The 17,656-nt window shown below is 44.2% G+C and overlaps 4 protein-coding genes across 5 annotated transcripts in view; 1 reads left to right on the forward strand and 3 right to left on the reverse strand.

The window, feature by feature from the left end:
- Nucleotides 1-91: 91 nt before the first annotated feature.
- Nucleotides 92-11,477, reverse strand: LOC131206290 (palmitoyltransferase app). 2 transcript variants are annotated; one of them, XM_058198793.1, is made up of 10 exons: nt 10,975-11,477; nt 8,739-9,276; nt 8,318-8,663; nt 8,118-8,229; nt 7,882-8,036; nt 7,686-7,807; nt 7,488-7,617; nt 7,190-7,265; nt 5,278-6,700; nt 1,766-1,941 (listed from the first exon to the last, which is right to left on the reverse strand). In XM_058198793.1, exons 2-10 carry the CDS (start codon nt 8,894-8,896, stop codon nt 1,905-1,907), a joined length of 2,559 nt encoding a protein of 852 aa, XP_058054776.1. In that variant the 5' UTR covers nt 8,897-9,276; nt 10,975-11,477; the 3' UTR covers nt 1,766-1,904. The 2 variants fall into 2 exon arrangements, with proteins under 2 accessions (XP_058054777.1, XP_058054776.1); XM_058198794.1 differs by lacking the exon at nt 5,278-6,700 and having other exon boundaries at nt 92-1,941.
- Nucleotides 11,478-11,754: 277 nt separating this feature from the next.
- On the reverse strand, nt 11,755-13,997 carry LOC131206119 (actin-related protein 3). The gene is made up of 6 exons (XM_058198530.1): nt 13,807-13,997; nt 13,413-13,593; nt 12,580-13,348; nt 12,431-12,513; nt 12,279-12,362; nt 11,755-12,196 (listed from the first exon to the last, which is right to left on the reverse strand). The coding sequence occupies exons 1-6, from the start codon at nt 13,848-13,850 to the stop codon at nt 12,101-12,103; spliced, it is 1,257 nt and encodes a 418-aa protein (XP_058054513.1). The 5' UTR covers nt 13,851-13,997; the 3' UTR covers nt 11,755-12,100.
- A 315-nt stretch (nt 13,998-14,312) lies between these two features.
- LOC131206120 (MICOS complex subunit MIC13 homolog QIL1-like) lies at nt 14,313-14,989 on the forward strand. The gene is made up of 3 exons (XM_058198531.1): nt 14,313-14,449; nt 14,517-14,667; nt 14,725-14,989. The coding sequence occupies exons 1-3, from the start codon at nt 14,442-14,444 to the stop codon at nt 14,926-14,928; spliced, it is 363 nt and encodes a 120-aa protein (XP_058054514.1). The 5' UTR covers nt 14,313-14,441; the 3' UTR covers nt 14,929-14,989.
- Nucleotides 14,990-15,075: 86 nt separating this feature from the next.
- The window catches only part of LOC131206118 (proliferation-associated protein 2G4), a 4,049-nt gene continuing 1,468 nt past the window's right edge, over nt 15,076-17,656 (reverse strand). The window contains exons 3-5 of the mRNA XM_058198529.1: nt 17,010-17,624; nt 16,314-16,446; nt 15,076-16,015 (exon numbers count right to left, since the gene is read on the reverse strand). Of these exons, the coding sequence (XP_058054512.1) occupies nt 15,687-16,015; nt 16,314-16,446; nt 17,010-17,624 (1,077 nt within the window). The 3' untranslated portion in view covers nt 15,076-15,686. The remainder of the gene's footprint in view (nt 16,016-16,313; nt 16,447-17,009; nt 17,625-17,656) is intronic.

The following is a 17,656-nucleotide window of genomic DNA, read 5'->3' on the forward strand; positions in this document are numbered from 1 at the left end:
TCTACATCCTGCGTGTCTTACTGTCGTCTAAAGTCGCAATCAGCCCATTGGTGATTTCGGTTTGTATAGTTCTCTTTATTATAATTGCTATCGAATACAGAGACGTCTACATTCTTCACTCACTTTCGGTTCAAAATCATTCCGCTCAGTAACAATAGAAACACGCACAAGTGTTTACTAATTTCAACAAACTTCAACGCATTGCAACAATGTTCTCATTTCCCGCTTCGATTTTAGTCTATTGGAGTGCAGTAGTAAATTTCCAGCAAACCTAATGTACATCTGTTGTTCCAAAGTGTTTTATTCAAACGCAAAAGAGTCGTTGTTTTTAGTATCACCACCCCCGGACGAAGGGTTAAATCGTCTGGGAGTTCAATATATTTACTGACTGAAAATGACACCTTTAAGAACGAATGCTGCCAGTATTTGTGTTTTGTTTTCAACCTGTTCATTGCTACATTGGTTCGGTGATTTTGTCCACCATTTCAGCTGCCGCCGGTATCGTCCGTATCCCAATCGTTGTACTTCGGTTCTACTAGTCGTTTTATCTCATTTCGGCGTATCAGCCATTTCTCGTTCTTTGCGGGCGGCAAAATGCTCTTTTCTCTGAGATTTTCCTAAGGATGCATGATCTATTTACACTTTTTCCCTGCCGAGCACGCTTGAAGCTTGTGTGTTTGAACCAACCAGAACAGTGTCTTATAAGAATGTTGTGAACGTGCTGCCTGCGACCGATAGGGACTTTCTATACGATCGCTGTCTTTACGAGACAAGACTGTGAATGGTTGCCAATTGATCCGTCCAAGCTATCGAGATCGAGCGCCGTGTCGATCATAGTCGATTCTTGCAGCAATCGCATCCGACTGGCACTGGGTGAAATGAACCGGGGGGAACCGTCCCCGTCGTTGACGTTGCTGTTGATCGTCGCATTTTGCGCCGTCGTCGATGTGGTGGCGCTGCTCGTCGGTACGATTCCCATTCCGTTTGCTGACTGTTGAATGATCGCGTTCGGATCTAGCATTTTGATGACATTCTTCATTTCGATCGTAGTGATCGGTTGCGACGTTTTCAGTGCCTGTAGCGGTGCGTGCGACGCTCGTTCAGAAGGTTGCGTTTTCCCCGAGGACGGCGCCGCTTTTGGTGTGGCGAACGCACTGCTTAACACCGGATCGTCGAGATCGAGATCGTTGCCAATGAACGAGGAACTAAGCAAGAGTGCGGGATCAGTCAGCGGTTGCTCGATTGACGGATGGTTTCCGCTTGACGAATGCTTGGGAAGGTGCTGTGTTCCGCTCGTTAATTGGTGAGAGCTGGCGCCCACCAAACTACTTGCCGGGGGCTGAAAATCCAGAACAACGCTCGCACCTATTCCGGCCGCACCGCTCACGTTGGAGTAGACGTGCTGGTGATGGTGCTGATGTGTACCACCGTTTCCAACCGAGAGCTCGACCCCCGATAAATTACTGCTTCCCTGACTGGTTCGTTTGGGCGACAAAAGCCCAACCGCTGACCCGGACGGTGACACCTGGGCTGGCGGGATGTTACTGTAGACATTCTCGTGCCCACTGACGCTGCATACCATCATCAACTCGCTAACGTTAATGATTTCGTCGGCGCTCTGAATTTTGTCACAATCGTTCATCAGCAGGCTACCGTAATGCAGCTTGCTGGCACTGTGCGAAGTCACCGGTCCGGGACCACCACCGGGCACTCCGAGCGATGAGTCACGGAATAGATTCGTGTAGCTACCGGTTAGCTGGTTGCTTCCGTCATCCGGCGAACCAATGTGCGGTCCGTCGGTCAGGGTCGTTGGTTCTAGTTCAATTCCATCTTCATCTAGCAGGATGGTGGTGGTGGTCGTATCTTCTATCGCCGACACGTTGCCCGTCGTAGACAGTGGTGCTTCATTCTCCACCAGGTGAGCTACACTGTTGGACTTTCCTGCATTAGAAATGAAATACGAAAAGAGCAAAGTTAGTATCATTCTATAATGACGAGCCCAAGCATTTAGAAACAAAACTGTTTTCATTTTTTTTTAAATTTGGATAGCAATTGATAGTTCAGGTAGTACAATATGCTTGTGATAACTAGTTGAAATGAAAAATCTATAAAACACGAGATGCAACTTTCGACTGGATGCAGAACAAGTATAATGCGCAACGGTTTGCTAACAAATGACGAGGCAGACTAAACTAAAGATCAACGAAACGTGAGTCTAGTGTTTAGTTTCATCCGTAGCATAATGTGCAGAATGGATGAAGTATGAAAATGTTCCAAAATAAAAAGAATGTAGCTTTCGTGGATCATTTAAATATGATAAAAATATTTGTCGATATCATTGGTTATATACAGCATTATCAGCGTTGATTTAGTTATTTTAATTTAATGTCCAATATTTAGTTTACAAACTTTCTGTGGTGTGTTGTTAAAAATGTTTAAAAGTGCATTTTACACTAAAATGTGCAAATATAATCACAACCCTTTGCTCCATCAGTTTTGAATAATGTTTCTTTGCGCTCGAGGTACAACCTTGTTTATTTCAAATGGGTTATTAGAAACGAGAACAATTTATTTCAGCAGTAGACCGTTTAAGACTGGAAAGGCTACACAAGAACGGTAACCGAAACACCCAATTGTGTAACCCAAATTAACATTAAACATCGACATCAGAGCAAAACGCAAAACATTGGCTACAAGCAAGCAGCTATGGGGAGAAAAGGATTGATTTAAGGGCAAGAAGAACAGAGTAAAGATCGCAGACATTAGGATGCATACTGCGCCTCTCAGAAAGTAAAAGTCCGAGTTCCCAAAGTCACTATCAGTCAGTGGGGCAATTTATAGGGAAAGGTCAGGTCGTTAAGTAAAGCAAACGAGAGAGAGCGAGAGAGATAAGAATTTGGAAAGATACGAAAGTAAAAAACTGAATAAATATTACTTTAAAATACTGAAGTGTGTCGGCGAAAGGGTAATATGATTAAATATCGTTAAACTCACCCACCACCACCTAGAGCGCCTAACGTGTGTTAAACCGCGAGATGTGCACCATCTCTTACGGGACTCGGAGCAAATAAAAGTTGTAGAATTAGAGAAAAGTATTAAGAATGGGCCTGGGCTCAAAGCTCCCCACTGTTCCAACAACAACGACTGCGTACAAAGTATCTGCTTAAATGTTTATCTCGCTCTGACTGAAATGAGTAAATTTCTTCAATCTAACTCAAGTGAATGGTTATTAGTTTATTTTGAAGTTTACAATACAGCAAAGAATGCACTTTCATTAAGAAACCACAAACAATCAATTAACAACAATTATCTGCATAGCTTATCGTTGATTCGACGGTAAATAATGTCCATGGGTTTTTTAAAATATCGTTTGCAGGGAATGACAAACTTACTATCTTCCTTGTAGATATCAAGAGCTAATGATTCCAAATTGAATAATTTCTTCGCACGGGAAGATTGCTCGATACCTGCGGCTCCTCAACTGTACGATAAGTAAACGTTGCGTTTTCATGTAAACTATTAAAAAAGTGTCAAAATGTTGTTAACACGTGAAAACGAGCACAAACCTAAAGAACCTCCTCTTTAGGATTGTTTTTCTTATGGCATTACTGTTTAGGTAACTTTATAACACAACCATATCTTTATTGTTGACGACAAACTATGAACGCCAATGGGAGACTTTCAGAAAATCTTCTTTGTGGTCAGCATTTACTTCATATGGTTATTAGCTCTCTTATTCAGTGGTTTATTTAGCCATTCGCGCGATTCACCCAAGCCTTTTAGGCTTCCTGACTCAGAACGTCCTAGGGACGTGGAAAACCTTCGTTTATCACATCATGCATAACAATAAACTTTCTACCATTTTTCATTACCTGTAAGGATTCCGTTCAATTTCGTTTTGAAACACCTTCCTTTGCTCTATGTGTTGTTTTTAGAAATTGTTTTTTTTCTTGGAAAATGGCCGTGTCGAAAACAAAACAAACGAATGTAGCAAACAAGCAACGAAAACATAATCCACTGAAACGCTTGTGGCAATTGGCAATCTGGCTTACATAGCGACCTGCGTCTATTCCGGCACTATAGCTGTTGGACACTACTTTCAGCGGACCTTAAGACAATGCGCTATGAGCAAAGTATTGTGGCACTACTGCAGCAACGGCAAGGGAGTCAAGAATGCTCGAACGATGATGGACTAATTAGTACATTTTTAGAAATTTTGTAATTTTTTTAGTTAGTGTATTTCGTACATGAAACATTATGTAGACCCTTTTCAGGGGGTCGTATGGTAACCATGAACTATGAGATTCTTCCGTGATTCCGTTCCAGAATGTTGGCATATTAAAAAATTTGGCCATTTTCTTTGGATTGCATCCCTGGGAAAAAATAGTTGAATGCAACAACAATTGAGTCATGTATATCGGGATCGAGTCCACCCACACGTGACACGTTCCATTTTCGAATTCGTTCCTCCGTCAGAGATTGAACCGCTCTCAAGCAGACGATGGGTTGATCAAACACCTTACTAAACACCAACCCGCTCAGCGCATGGTTCAGTATCATCATCACAACGGGAGGGCCCACCGATTAGGACCACCGTTGGACAGAATTGGCCCTTGCTCTTGACCAGTTCTTGACCCTCATCGATTTACCGACTACCCATTATCGTGACCAATGCACTTGTATTCCCAGCGTTGATTTCAGGGATAGGCCATAGAAGACCCGTTAATCGAATAAGTAAATTACAACATCTCAAGATCGATGCTGATGACAAGCTTGTAGAACAATCAAGTTTGAAACAAAAACATCTTTGCCCTAACTCAAAGCCATTATCCATTGTCAGCGCCAAAGGTCAGCACAAAATAAGCATTCATTCATGCAATGGCCAAACGTATCGTATTACTATGCAAAGCAAACGAAAGATATGCAAACGAAACCCAATTTTGTTACCAACTCGCTGCGCGAAGACGATGCAAAATTGTTAGCACAAAAGAGATAATATTTCCTTGTTTGTATAGGGCAAAAACCTGTGCTGTGGCCTGTGGCTAGTGTGGTAGGAACTGGAAGCGGAAATAATGGTGTTGTGTGGCTATTGTGACGAGATCGAGATCGAGAAGGATTGACGTAGAAAATTATAAAAAATTACAAAACTAAAAATGTAGTATATGCTAGGTTTCGTTCGTAGCATCCTCGTGTATCGAGTTTAGGTCGAAATTGTTAAACTGATACTCGAAAACGTTTGAGAAGCGCTTCTCGCTTCCGCCACGCCGCTGTACGTACGGACTGCTTCCGGCACTGGGACCATTGTTGTTGCTGCTGCCACCGACCCCGGGCGTTTTGTTTGCGTCGTCGTATTTATGATACGCCACTGGCCCGCCATTCTCATTCCCAACCTCGACGGATGTCGCAGCCGACGATCCTCCACCACCGGTGGACATATTGATACATTCGCCGTATGGTGTTGCGGTGGTGCCACTATTAGCCGTGACACCACCAAGGGTCGACGTGGTGCTCAACATACTGCTCCGGTTGCTCGACACGCACGTATTAGCACTCCAGAAACTGGGACTGAACTGACTGAACGACAGAGCCGGCGATATCGGATTGGTGCCAGCCGCTCCTGCACCCGATGCCAATGGTGAAGCGAGTGCCAGCGGCGGCGTAGATTGAGATGATTTTACTTGATAGTTTGTTTTCTTGTAAAACTTCCCACCGTACAGCTGGCCCCCGGTATCAGCTTGGTGATGGTGCCGGTGGCGATGAAAGCTACCGGAGCGTTTGGTCACTCCAGCCACCTTCGGGTGGAGCATTGGATCCAGTTCGCTCTGACAACTCGGGCTGCTGCATCGCATCGTCCGTGGGCTACTCGGGCAAGTGTGCGGTACGGAGGATCCGATCGTGTGCTGATCGGAGAGCGTAATCGTATCGTAGCTGGCCAGATATGAACCGGAGCCGGAACCGGACGGTAGCAGGCCATTGCCGCAGCGTCGATCGAGTGACGAAGTAGCTGAGGTCGTGTTCGATGATATGGTTGCAGTCGACGAAGACGCCGAAGACGATGAGGCCGTCGACGAGGAAGATGCCGACGAAGTGTCCTTTGCCAGCATTAGACCGTTAGTGTAGGGAATCGGACCAGCATGGAAGTGATTGTTCAAGCTATTGTTGCTACTGCCTCCTGTTACGCTCAGATGCGATGCACTGTCACAGTACGCAGCAGTACCGTAACCGGTGGCGTTATAGTATCCGGATAACTTTGTGCCCGTCGGATCGTGTGGAAGTAGATGTTGCTGCTGAAGTGGATATTGCAAATCGTGTGAAGATTTCCGTGCACCGATTGCCCGATTTCGATGATACGGATATCGAGGCAGTGTCACATTGAGATTCATGTGCAGTGGTTGATGTTGCGTTTGCTGTTGCAAGTGAGCCGTCCAACTACTTCCAACGGTTCCGCCACCGCTTCGCTGCATCGGTGCTAACGAATGATGAGGATGTTGCAAGAAATCCGACTGACTTTTTAGTAGCGGAATCGACACACCACCTCCCAGCAACGGGGCCGAAATCTGCGACGGTGACATTCCCCCGCCGTGCGATGAACCCAACAACTGACTCTGGTCGCTGTAGCAATAGTTGCTGCTACGACTAACGCTACCCGTATTGTAGTTCGATTGGGGAGCAAAATACTGAAAGTTCGACGGTATCGGCACTGATCCGGCGGACAGGTTGTGGTGGTTTGGAACGCACAACGAATGCAGCGACACGTTATCGTAAACCGCGCGGGAACAATCGATGCCATCCCCGAACAGGGAAGCATTTTCGTTAGCCGTTTCCCGTTCGATCGTATCGTTTCCGATTGGCAAATTATTAGACGGTTGCAGAAGTTGTTGTTGTTGGTGGTAGTTGTGGTTATGATGTGCATTGTTACGAAAGGACGCGTTGTCGGAGAACGTAGAAGTGTTATTCGAAAGAGTAAGAAGATTGCAAGTTGCGGAATGGTACAGTTGCGGTTGTTTTGGCGAGAGGTTCACGTAAGACAAGGATAAATTATTACATTGTGATGGAGATTGTGATGATAATTGCAGATGGTTCAGTGGTTGGTTAGTGTTAATTTTAGTACTCGCTTTGCTTGCGTTAATTAGGTTCAGATTGTTTAAATATGTAGCGCCGCTACTAGCGGGAGATGATGGCGACTTACCATTTTGTAAGTTATCGCAGCTGCGCTGACGATACACGCCACCGCCAGTTCCATTGGCCGCATTTTGGAGTTCATGCTGAAACAAGAAAGAAAAAGACAAATGTTTGATTCACTAAATTTCGTTTTTAAACAATTAATGTGGATCCAACTCGATATAACTGACTCGTTATCAAGGATCCTAAAGAAAAAAAAACAGTTTTCTACGAACCAACGTCCGAAGAAAAAAGTTATACCAAATTCAAGTTCAGTTGGTTGACGTCGGTCAGCCTTACCCTTTCGTGGATAGTTTTGTACTTACATCTAAACTATAATGTTTATTGAGCGTGTCCATTGCCGGTTGCATCACGACCAATGGCGGCACGGTAGCACTGTTGTACTTGTCAGTGGCTTGCATTTGCGTGCGATACTCGTCCGTAACGACTCCTCGTCTGAAATGGTTGAAGAAATGTTTTGGTCCGTCTCTCCAGTTGGCAAATATCGTGACTAAACTCCTTACCTGTCAATCAAGGATGGCGTAATGGGACCGCAAAGTATGTGAAAACAATTTAGGCAAATGTTGCCTTGTGAGTAAGGATTGATGGATTGCTGACCTCCTTTGGAGCTAAACGATCCTTTGATCTGGAAACCGAAAACAAATCCATTAGAAAATATTAACCTTAGGAAAGGTCTGTTGCAGCGAGCTAAATACAAACATCTTCATTCGTTGTTTGATCACTCGTCGTAAGATAAGTGTGAAAACCGGCCAAACCGATGACAGACCACACGGAACAGAAACATATTACGGCTATTATCACACTGGAAGGAGTCCGCTTGACAACGTCAATAAACTGATTATCTTCCTTCAATACTGAAAAAGTGGCCCGCGGGCGGAAGAGATTCAGCTTTGTGCGGACTATAGTTTTCCATGCAAATACACGGAGATACTTACACATTACTACATGGGTCGTTGTGCAGGAAAATATGAATACTGCTAGGAACGCCAGAGAGACGATAAACATATAGAAGAATCGATAGTTTCGCTTACCGACACAGTTGCCCACCTAAAATAAGAGATGAGGATTTTAGGGATAGTTCGCTACACATTTTACTGTTGAAAAGTTCTAATCCGAATCCTCGTCCTCTACGCACCCACGGACAGTGATGATCGAAACGATCGACGCAATTATCACATAGGCTGCAATGTGAGGCCCGTGGTGGTCGGAAGATTTTGCACGTGAAACAATATTTCAGCTTCACCGTTTGACCCTTCACGAACACCTCTTTCGTGCGGGGTGGTGGACGATAAGTGGGGCTGTTCAGCGAGTTCGGCACCTCGATTTGCTTCTCGATGTAGGCCGCCTCATCCTGGGAAGCACGTGGAATGATGCCCGGGTCACTGAATGCCGTCCTAAAGAGGGCACTCAGCGTGAAGACAAACAGTATACCGCCTATGATGGGTATCGCAGGTGTTATCCGTTGCGCAAGGAATGGACAGCTAGCGGAAAGGAAGAGAAGGCACGAATACGTTAACTAAACTACTGCAAAGCAACATTTATCGATATGAACTTACTCGAAGACAAAAAATAGTCCACTTGTAGCGGTTATGAGTATCACCGTAAAGTAAAACACTCCCGAATTCGGTGCCGTCATCAGATACCCGTCGCAGTAAAACTTGTTCCTGCCGGCAAAAATTTCCCACTTTTTTGTCACTTTTTGACTCGGGGCCATAGTTTTGCTATGTTGTATTATTTTTGCTCTGAGCCGCTTTTAAACGGATCTTGGATTCATCAGGAGACGAGAATTCCCTGTGTTCACCAAACAATTGTTAGTTTGTACTACAAAGATGTGAGCCCGCGGGAAGCATTGGTCGTGTCGAGTTGGAGGACGATTTTTCACTCCTGCCAAAATCAGTCAGCTACAACTTTGGATTCAATCCTCCGGCTTCTGAACATTGAATGCTCGAACAACAGCGTATTGTGCTTTCGAATGTCACTTGAATGGTAGTTTCCGGTATCTGGCGTGCGCCTTTTGATTTCTTGATCGAAAATGATGGATGTCTTCTTTCTTGCTTTTGCTCCAGCTGACAAGCCAATTGTTGTATTACATTTCTGTTGAAAAAAAATCAATATTATTACATTTTCAGTTGTTTGTCGAAACAGCGAAGAGAGGGAACGAATAAGAACCGTGACGAGCCGATGTGTTGATAATGATGACCGCAATGGGCCATTAAATCGAATGTTATTTTTATCATGATTTTCCACAAGAATTATTAGCATTAAATTGCTATGTTACCCAAGAAAGCAAAGCACATTTTCGCAGCATAAAAAACCAAAATGTTAACAAACAACAACGCTAGCATGCCATGATTCGCCATTCGCCAATGAAGTGTTAACCTAATTATTAAAGGTCGGACTAGGTGCTAACGTACATTGACCCAATGGTGATCGATATTTTACAACGTTGTTGTGTGCATAGAAATCAACGTATACATTTTGTTGATTAAATGAAAGTAATAACTACTACTTATAGCAGTTCATTCGCATCATTTTTAAAGGAATGGATAAGGTGAATAGCTGGGAGTAACTAAAACTACTATTATTAATATTACAACAAGCGTTGAGCGGATGAATTGTTCCGAAATTGTTTGCCCTGTGAATTTCTCCTGATCGTTTCCACATATGCTAGCTTATAGTAAAATTTTAAGACATTTGCAGCCTAGAACACACAAAATACATTCTTGTGGACCTTGGACCAACTTGGATCGATCAAATTCACATCATTTTCTACAGCACCGTGCATCGAATTACCAATACTCTGAACCGGCCTGTCAATATGTTTCATTTAATGCTTCAACAATGGACATTTAATGCTTAGTACAGACGGTGGAGCCAAAACACGAACCGTTGGCAACTTGCTTCGAAATAAATTAGGTAATTTTCACCTCTTTTTGCTGATTTCGAAACGAGATTGGCACTGGGTCTTTTGGGAAGGCCACCGCAGCTGCTCCACGTTGCTCAGAGACGGTTTTCGAAACCAAAACCTTCGAAACCCCAAGATGTAACTTACTTATTCTACTGGAGTAGATCAACAGACGTGCCAACTTTGAAATAAAATTACTTCTTTACCGTGCAATACGTAGCCTTGTAAAGAGAGGTGAAAGGTGTTTGCAGCACGCGGAGAAACGCAATGATAAATTACTTCACAGTAACAACGTAAAAGTGCGATAGCGGCAGAGAAGAGGCTTATTGATAAGATTACTCCTACACGACCGTCACATCAGGTCATATTGATTTTTGGGTTACGGGCACACAAAAACGTGCAGTTTGATCGCAGATATCGATATTTCTAGCACAATTCAACAGTCATTGTTCAGGGTCCGAAACAATTATGTTCTTTGAAACAAGTTGCTCGAGTTGCTGCATTAGTCTAGTGCGCTATGATGCCCTTCTTCTTCTTCTTGTAAAAATCAAATATATGTTCCAACCACCATCGGATCTGATTGCGAATGTTCGACAAACTCCGACGTGCACTTTCGATATTTCTCAACTTCCTCTCTTCAGCTTCTCGAGCGCATTCTTTAGAAGTCGATTTATAGACCACTAGCAGCACGGCAACACGTCGAAACTCTCGCGTATTTATGGAAAACAAAAGCATGGAGAGTTTAAGACTGGAAAGTTAATCGCTTTCGATGTTCAAGTCGGATCATGTTTAGTTTACTTGCACAGCTTTTTCAAGGGCAGGTGGCAATTAATATGGGACATTACCCACGCGCGATAACAAAAGAAGCGAAAACAACGCGCGCATACCTTAATGAAATAGTTGCAAAATTTCGATGCTGACGATGATTTGCGAGACGATCAACGACGACGTTTTTTGTTTTGGTTGTTATTAGTTTCTTCCTTTTCTTCTGCTCGGCCACACACTAAACGCACCCTCGACAAAGCGGCACAGTTTCGTGAACAAGCGCACAGTAACAGTAACAAGCGAGATATCGACAGTCTGCATCCATTATTGCATTATTGTTTTCCGTGGCACTGGTTTCGATTGCGAATCATAAGGCAGCGGACAGTGGGCGACATTGGTGAGGCAATGTGATGAAAATGTGAAGTGCTTCTGTTGTTGCCCACCCTTCTGTACTGTTCCAATCGCTGTGTTTTTATATCACTTGCTCTGTGCTTCGCAAGTTGCAAAAGGCCGAACAATCGAATACTCAATTCAGCTCACATTCACACGACCACTGAATACTATGGAAACACACTTCCCATCGACTTTTTCACCCAAAATTAGGCTCAACACACGACCGTGCACTGAAAATGGTGACCGCATTTGCAATCTCTTCTGAAGCCTTCTTTGACGGACTCATTCTACCTACACCAATACGCTTTTTTGCTTTTGACTGGAAAACGATAAGATTCGACATCACTTCACACTCAAAAATCGTGAGGTGAGAACGAAAAATGAGTTAAGTGAGATCACACTGAAAAACAAGTAATTAAATTTAATGTAATGTAATTTGTTTTCAAGTCATGTAATTTTATTACCGAATTGATTCTATATTTAATTATTATTTTTTATTTTTTCCATCATTAGTTAATCGCCTTCGGTAGGTTAATCAAGTAACCAACGGGTTTTGTGCAACAAAGGAAAGATCGAGAGATAAGTTGAACTTTAAATTTATGCTATTGACACTTTGCTTGCATTACGTGTTTTAAAATACATTTTTATCCTCGTCGGTCTCTTGAAGGCAAACAAATGCCGACAAAGCTGACTGATGCAATTTTCGTTAGCTCATTGAGAATACTGAAGAATCAATGGAAAATAATTGGGACTCAGTAATCCACGGATCGCAGATTAGTTTGGTACATAATGTCCGGAAGTGCACCTTGTTTTGTTATGGTGTCTCATTTTGTTAGTTTCTCGCAGCAAATTGAACTATGTCATGGTACCGAAAACGGGATTGTGACGACAGATGCCCGGCCCGTACTCCTCGTAAGCGGCTTTGGTGTGGCAAACCTGGTAGAACTCCGGCTGCATAGACAGGGTTTGGAAAGAAAATAGACGTTACATGTCTGTGAGAGCAAGACCTCGATAGAAGACCTGCCGTTCTTACCGTAGAAGCAAGCATGCTACCACCAAACCAAACCGCGTATCGTTGCATATGATGGGAGATAACCGAAACATCTATCGGTTTAGGCTGCAGAGAGACATTGAAATGGAAAATTTAGGCTTAGTTTGTGTTGTCGGTTTTGTGCCGATTAATACCTTGATTCTTCCTTCACTCAAATTCTCGCTGATTCTCAAACGTGCATCAACACTTCGCTTGATATCGCGTTGCAATCTGCGACCTATGAAAAAACAGAAAATAAATTCAAACACCATTCCATTTGTTCAGCACTGCGCGCCAAACGTACCGAAATCGCGGAACATTGTTGATCCGCCACTAAGGACGATGTTGTTGTACAGCGGTCGCCGCACATCGATTGGACAATTTTGAATGACCGTATCGACAATTTCCGACAGGGGCGTCGTAAAGTCCGGATTTGAAAACTCCGGATGGAAAAAGATTTCGGGTCCCAGGAACCGCTCGTATCCAACGTCCACTCCGAAGGGATTCTTGGTAATCGCATTTATGCCTTCGTAATGGCGCATCCACTTGGCTGGTTCCGAATCGTACTTCGCAAACTCTTTCGCAATGTCCGGGCAGATGTAACAGTAACGTTCCTTGATTGCTTTTGCCGTTTCCAAACTTTGCTCAGGCGGTATGCCGACTTCACGCTCGCGCAGCAAGCTCTGGATGAAGGAGGTAATGTTGCGGCCCGCAATCGGAATGTGTTTGATGCACGATCCAATCACGTAGCCTTCTGCGACTGGAATGACGTGAGTTACGCCGTCCCCACTGTCCACTACGATGCCCGTTAAGGTACGCTCCTGCACGGGACGCGAGGCCCAGCTGGCGGCCAGCGCCAGCACAGCCTGTACCGCAATGTAAAGGCCCGGGACGTTGAACGTTTCGAACATGATCTCGGCGGTGTATTCACGGTTTTCCGGCGTGTTGAGCGGTGGCTCCGTAAGCAGAAAGTGATGGTCCTCTGGTTCGGCGCGCAAATATTTGAAGATGCACTGCTCGAGAAACCGCTCCATCAAGTCCCAGTCCTCGACCAATCCATGGCGCACCGGATACTGTAATGAATGTATTGGAGAGTGCTAGCCACATCCGCCATCGGTGATTCATCGCAACGCCTACCTTCACCGAATACCCCGTGGCATCGAACGCTTCATCCCCGATGAAAAAGTCCAGATCTTCCACCCCTTTGGTAACCCGCCGAGCACTCTGGTCACCGACTTTGGCCGACTCCTTAATAGCAATTGCGGAAGGAATGATAAATTGAGGTTCCTTGTTCGCCGCGAAACCAAGCTTGGTGTAGCTGTAAGATGTATGTATGTGTGATAGACCGAGAGGGTGGCCGATTAGTGATAAGATAAAAAGACAACCAGGGGTGGCATGTTGGAATTAGATCACTGCAAACTGAACGAGTTTTGCAAAGCCGTACAGATTTTGCAGCACTCTCGTTTTAGGGTATTGGATACCGCGGCCAATCGATTGTTTATTGACCATCGTTCTCATCGATGACACATACCCAGTTCCTACATCGATCACACAGGCTGGTAGCCGTCCGGTCATTTTAGTTTACACTTAATAGGCTCGCGCTAAATCAGGCTCTCTTTGGTAAGTTCAGTGGAACTCTACGAAATGCTCCTTCGGTAGAAATGCAAAAGTTCTTGGTAAAATAAAACCACACCTTGAATCGAAAGACAGACCTCGAAAATAGCTTTGATACAGAAATGACACGGATCATGGCTTGACAGTTACCCCATTTATGAGCCGTGTTTGCAGTGTATCGTTCAACACTTAGAGGGAACGTAAACAAAGAAAAGATTATGAAAAATTAGCTGAATTACGCTACGTCGGTTTCTCCATTAATCAGCACTGCGAAGGGATGCTGCCAGAACACGCATTACATTTATTATAAGTCCCAAATATTGCAACAAGACGATCTCGTCACTATGTCGTCCACGCGATATTCATAGAATGATAGTTTCGTTTGGCTAACCCTATTTCATCGATCTAATGTCATCGAAACAGCAAGACAGCTGCGATTTTCTGCGTAACTTACGTAAAATAAAAACAGTACAACGAATCGTTCGCGAACTTGAAAAATTCGCATCAAATTCGCAGTCGGTTCATCGCCAGGGTCACGCTGCGGCTGATCAAATGCTTCGGTATGTACGGCAGAGGCTGCACACAATGTAAGGAATAACACGAAAACTTTGTGACTTCACTTTTCAGATTCGCTATTAAAACTGGTATAGCCGGCGGTACCGTGTACTACACCAAAAAAGAAGGCATTTGGGATGAAAACACGGAAAAGGTTTACGAGCGTTACGCCGCCGCATTGCGGCCACATGTGCAGTCGCTGAAACAACAAATTCCCATGGATGTAGGACGCGGAGACACAATTTAAAGTTTGGGACTTTATGTTTGCGTTCGATTTCAGGTACCAGCGCTTCCGTCCAGCGGCGAGATGTGTTTTGTTACTAAACACTATTACAATGAAGGCGTGAAGAGCACGATTCACTTCATCCGTAAGATCCCGTGCTACGCTGGACAATTGGCGATGAAAGGATCGAATGCCGTAAAGAAAGTTCTGGATGCCCAGCCACAAACACCTACTGTCGAAGCACCGCAGGATAAAAAATAAACAGTTCTCTGTCGACAATCAACTTCATTGTCGATTTAATAAAAAGTTTACAGCATATGAACATATGACCATCGTAAAGGACTCAAGTATTGCCCTGTTTTGTAGTTACCCGAACAAAAGTACACTGTCAATCTGTTTACTGTTTCGTTTTCGATCGCCAATCAAGCATACCGCGTTTTTTACGAAATGTACTAAAGAGTTTATTGTAAACAAATGTAAACATACGTAGGGCGACAAAGTTGGGGCTTGCACATTCCATGCTTCGAACAAAGGATTGTTTTAAAAACACTAGCTTACAACGGCTAAAAAGTGAACGAAAAAACATCAACATTGAAAAATTGAATGAAGTAACACAAGGTCAGTTCGGACGTTTACGAAGGAGAGCAAAGTTTAGGTTGACACATCGAAACCCTACAGAGAAACTACGCTTAATGCAGGAATAGTAAATAATTTACTACACGCAGACTACTTCCGATCTTAGTTAAAGGATTGAAATGTTCACAAAGAAAACCACGATTTCGAAAGGTCGTGCAGACGTCGTTCGCCGCGAGATGGCGCTAAGAGCGCCAACAGGCTATTTTAAGACACGATCACGACCGCAATCGCAATCCCATGCGAAGGAAGGCAGTTTGTTTGATGGGTTGTAGAAAACAAAGGGAGTTTCCACCGATCGATGAAACTTTAATTGAGTCGACATCAAGTGTGTTTATCCGGTACAAAGAGTAATCGATGAGAAAAGACAGTCAATCGGTCTGCTGTTATGCCTTCGTTGGGGCATCATCGTCCTCATCTTCGCCACTCTCGTTGTCCGCTTCCGCCTTATCGGCGCTAGCAGCTGCAGCCTTGTTTTTGTTTTTCTTGCGCCGCTTTTTCTTATCCTTTCCGAGTCCTGAAGCATCGGGAAGAGTGATCAACGGGTTATGTTTGTTCGCCAGAACCAGGTCCGTGGCGAGCAGCTTCTTCATCTCCTCGTCCTCAACGCTGTGCTCACTCTCGTAGCATGTCGCATCGAACGGGTAGCCCGTAACAATTTGTATACCGTTCGGCAAAATGAGGACCGTATATTTGAACTGAGCAACGAATTCATCTGAAAAGGTGGAGAAAGGTACGAGTAGCATGTTTAGAAACGACAACATGGCGCAAAATAAGAGAGAGTCCTGGAATATGAAATGCTGTCTGAGCCTTAAATTATAATCTTGAAATATCGGGATCAAGAAATATCACCAATTCGAATTAATGTGAATGAACACACAGAACATCCGAATAGAGGTTTCAAAGGATCAGTGGAGAATACTCTAGCAAGGTGTCTGGTCGCAAAACTTTTTAAAACAGCAGTACGCAATTCTCCTTGCAGATTATTTTTTTTTTTTTTCAATATAACTTACTATGTTTTTCGTATAATACTTGGAAAGGTTCCACCAGTTTGTGCGTTACACACTCGGTAACGCCCATTTTGGCCTTTGCTTCCTCCTCGAAATTGCGCAGATTGAATGGCATTGGCCCGTACTTTTTTTTCACCTGTAACGCGAAACAAACATAACAAAATAAATGCATTAAAAAAACTATTGTAAACCTAACTTGCATGTGGCATCGTAACATGGCCATGGTGTCACATTTTTGCATGTACCCTCAGATCTCATAATCTTTATACTACTCATTGGGGCTGCATATGCTTCTGACGAGCACGCGAACTTAAACTGAAAGGATCAGCGCCTAAATCAATCAGAAAATGGAATGTAAAGGGGAGTAGGTGCAGAAAGGTGTAATAGAGCCCCCCCTGTTATCACCTCTCCCCTAGGTACATGAACCAAGCTCTGGTTTATTTGATTTGGTCTGACATTATTTTAGCAAAGAACACGCGTAAGCCATTTGCCTAAACATTCCCCTCGAGCGCTTAGTTTTCATCATTGGGCAATTACACAAAAATTCTAATGCACAACACAAAGAGAAAGACTGCAAGGGGGATTCGAACCACCGCATCTTCTTCTCTCCTAGAAAGGAGGCGTACCACTCTGCCATTAAGGCCACACTCAATACGTTCGCATGTCCTTCATTTGCAGATGAAAAGCGGAATTACTTGCCTCAGCGTAGAACGCACGGGATGATTTCAGCTTGAGCAGGTAATTTTCTTCCGTTTTTTTGTAGATGGACACTTTTGTATCCAGCTCCTTGCCAAGTCCCTGGCCGGTGCTGATCAGCACATCCATGGCGTACACTTCGTACTTCTCGATCTGGCACTTCTCGTGCTCCTTCTTTTGCGGAATCGATGGATTCTGGATAATGGTTTTTTCCCCGTCGATTCGAAACTGCTTCAGTTGGTGGCTCAGCATGCCCTCGATCGGTTTGCAATCGAAGGCGGAGGCAATCTTCTGCACTGCCTCCGTGATCGCATAATTGCCAGTACCGTCCTTCAGCAGGTGCAACGCAGCTTGGCTGGCGTAGTACGCTGCCAGCACGGCATCGGCCGCTCTCCCTTTGCACTTCAACTCCGGTGTTGCACCAACCACGATCGTGTGAGCCGCTACTGCAATGAACCCATCGATATGCGCTCCGAGGTCAATCTTCACAACATCGTTCTCTTTCAGCACGTAGTCGGGATCGTTGCGAGACGGCGAGAAGTGACAGATGCAGTTGTTCACCGACAGGCATGTCGGGAAGGCGACACCTTTCTTCATACCTTCCTCATTTTTGTATTGCTGAAAAGCCCAAACATACAGTGTACATTATA

This window comes from Anopheles bellator, chromosome 1, assembly GCF_943735745.2.
Source record: "Anopheles bellator chromosome 1, idAnoBellAS_SP24_06.2, whole genome shotgun sequence".
Taxonomy (NCBI): domain Eukaryota; kingdom Metazoa; phylum Arthropoda; class Insecta; order Diptera; family Culicidae; genus Anopheles; species Anopheles bellator.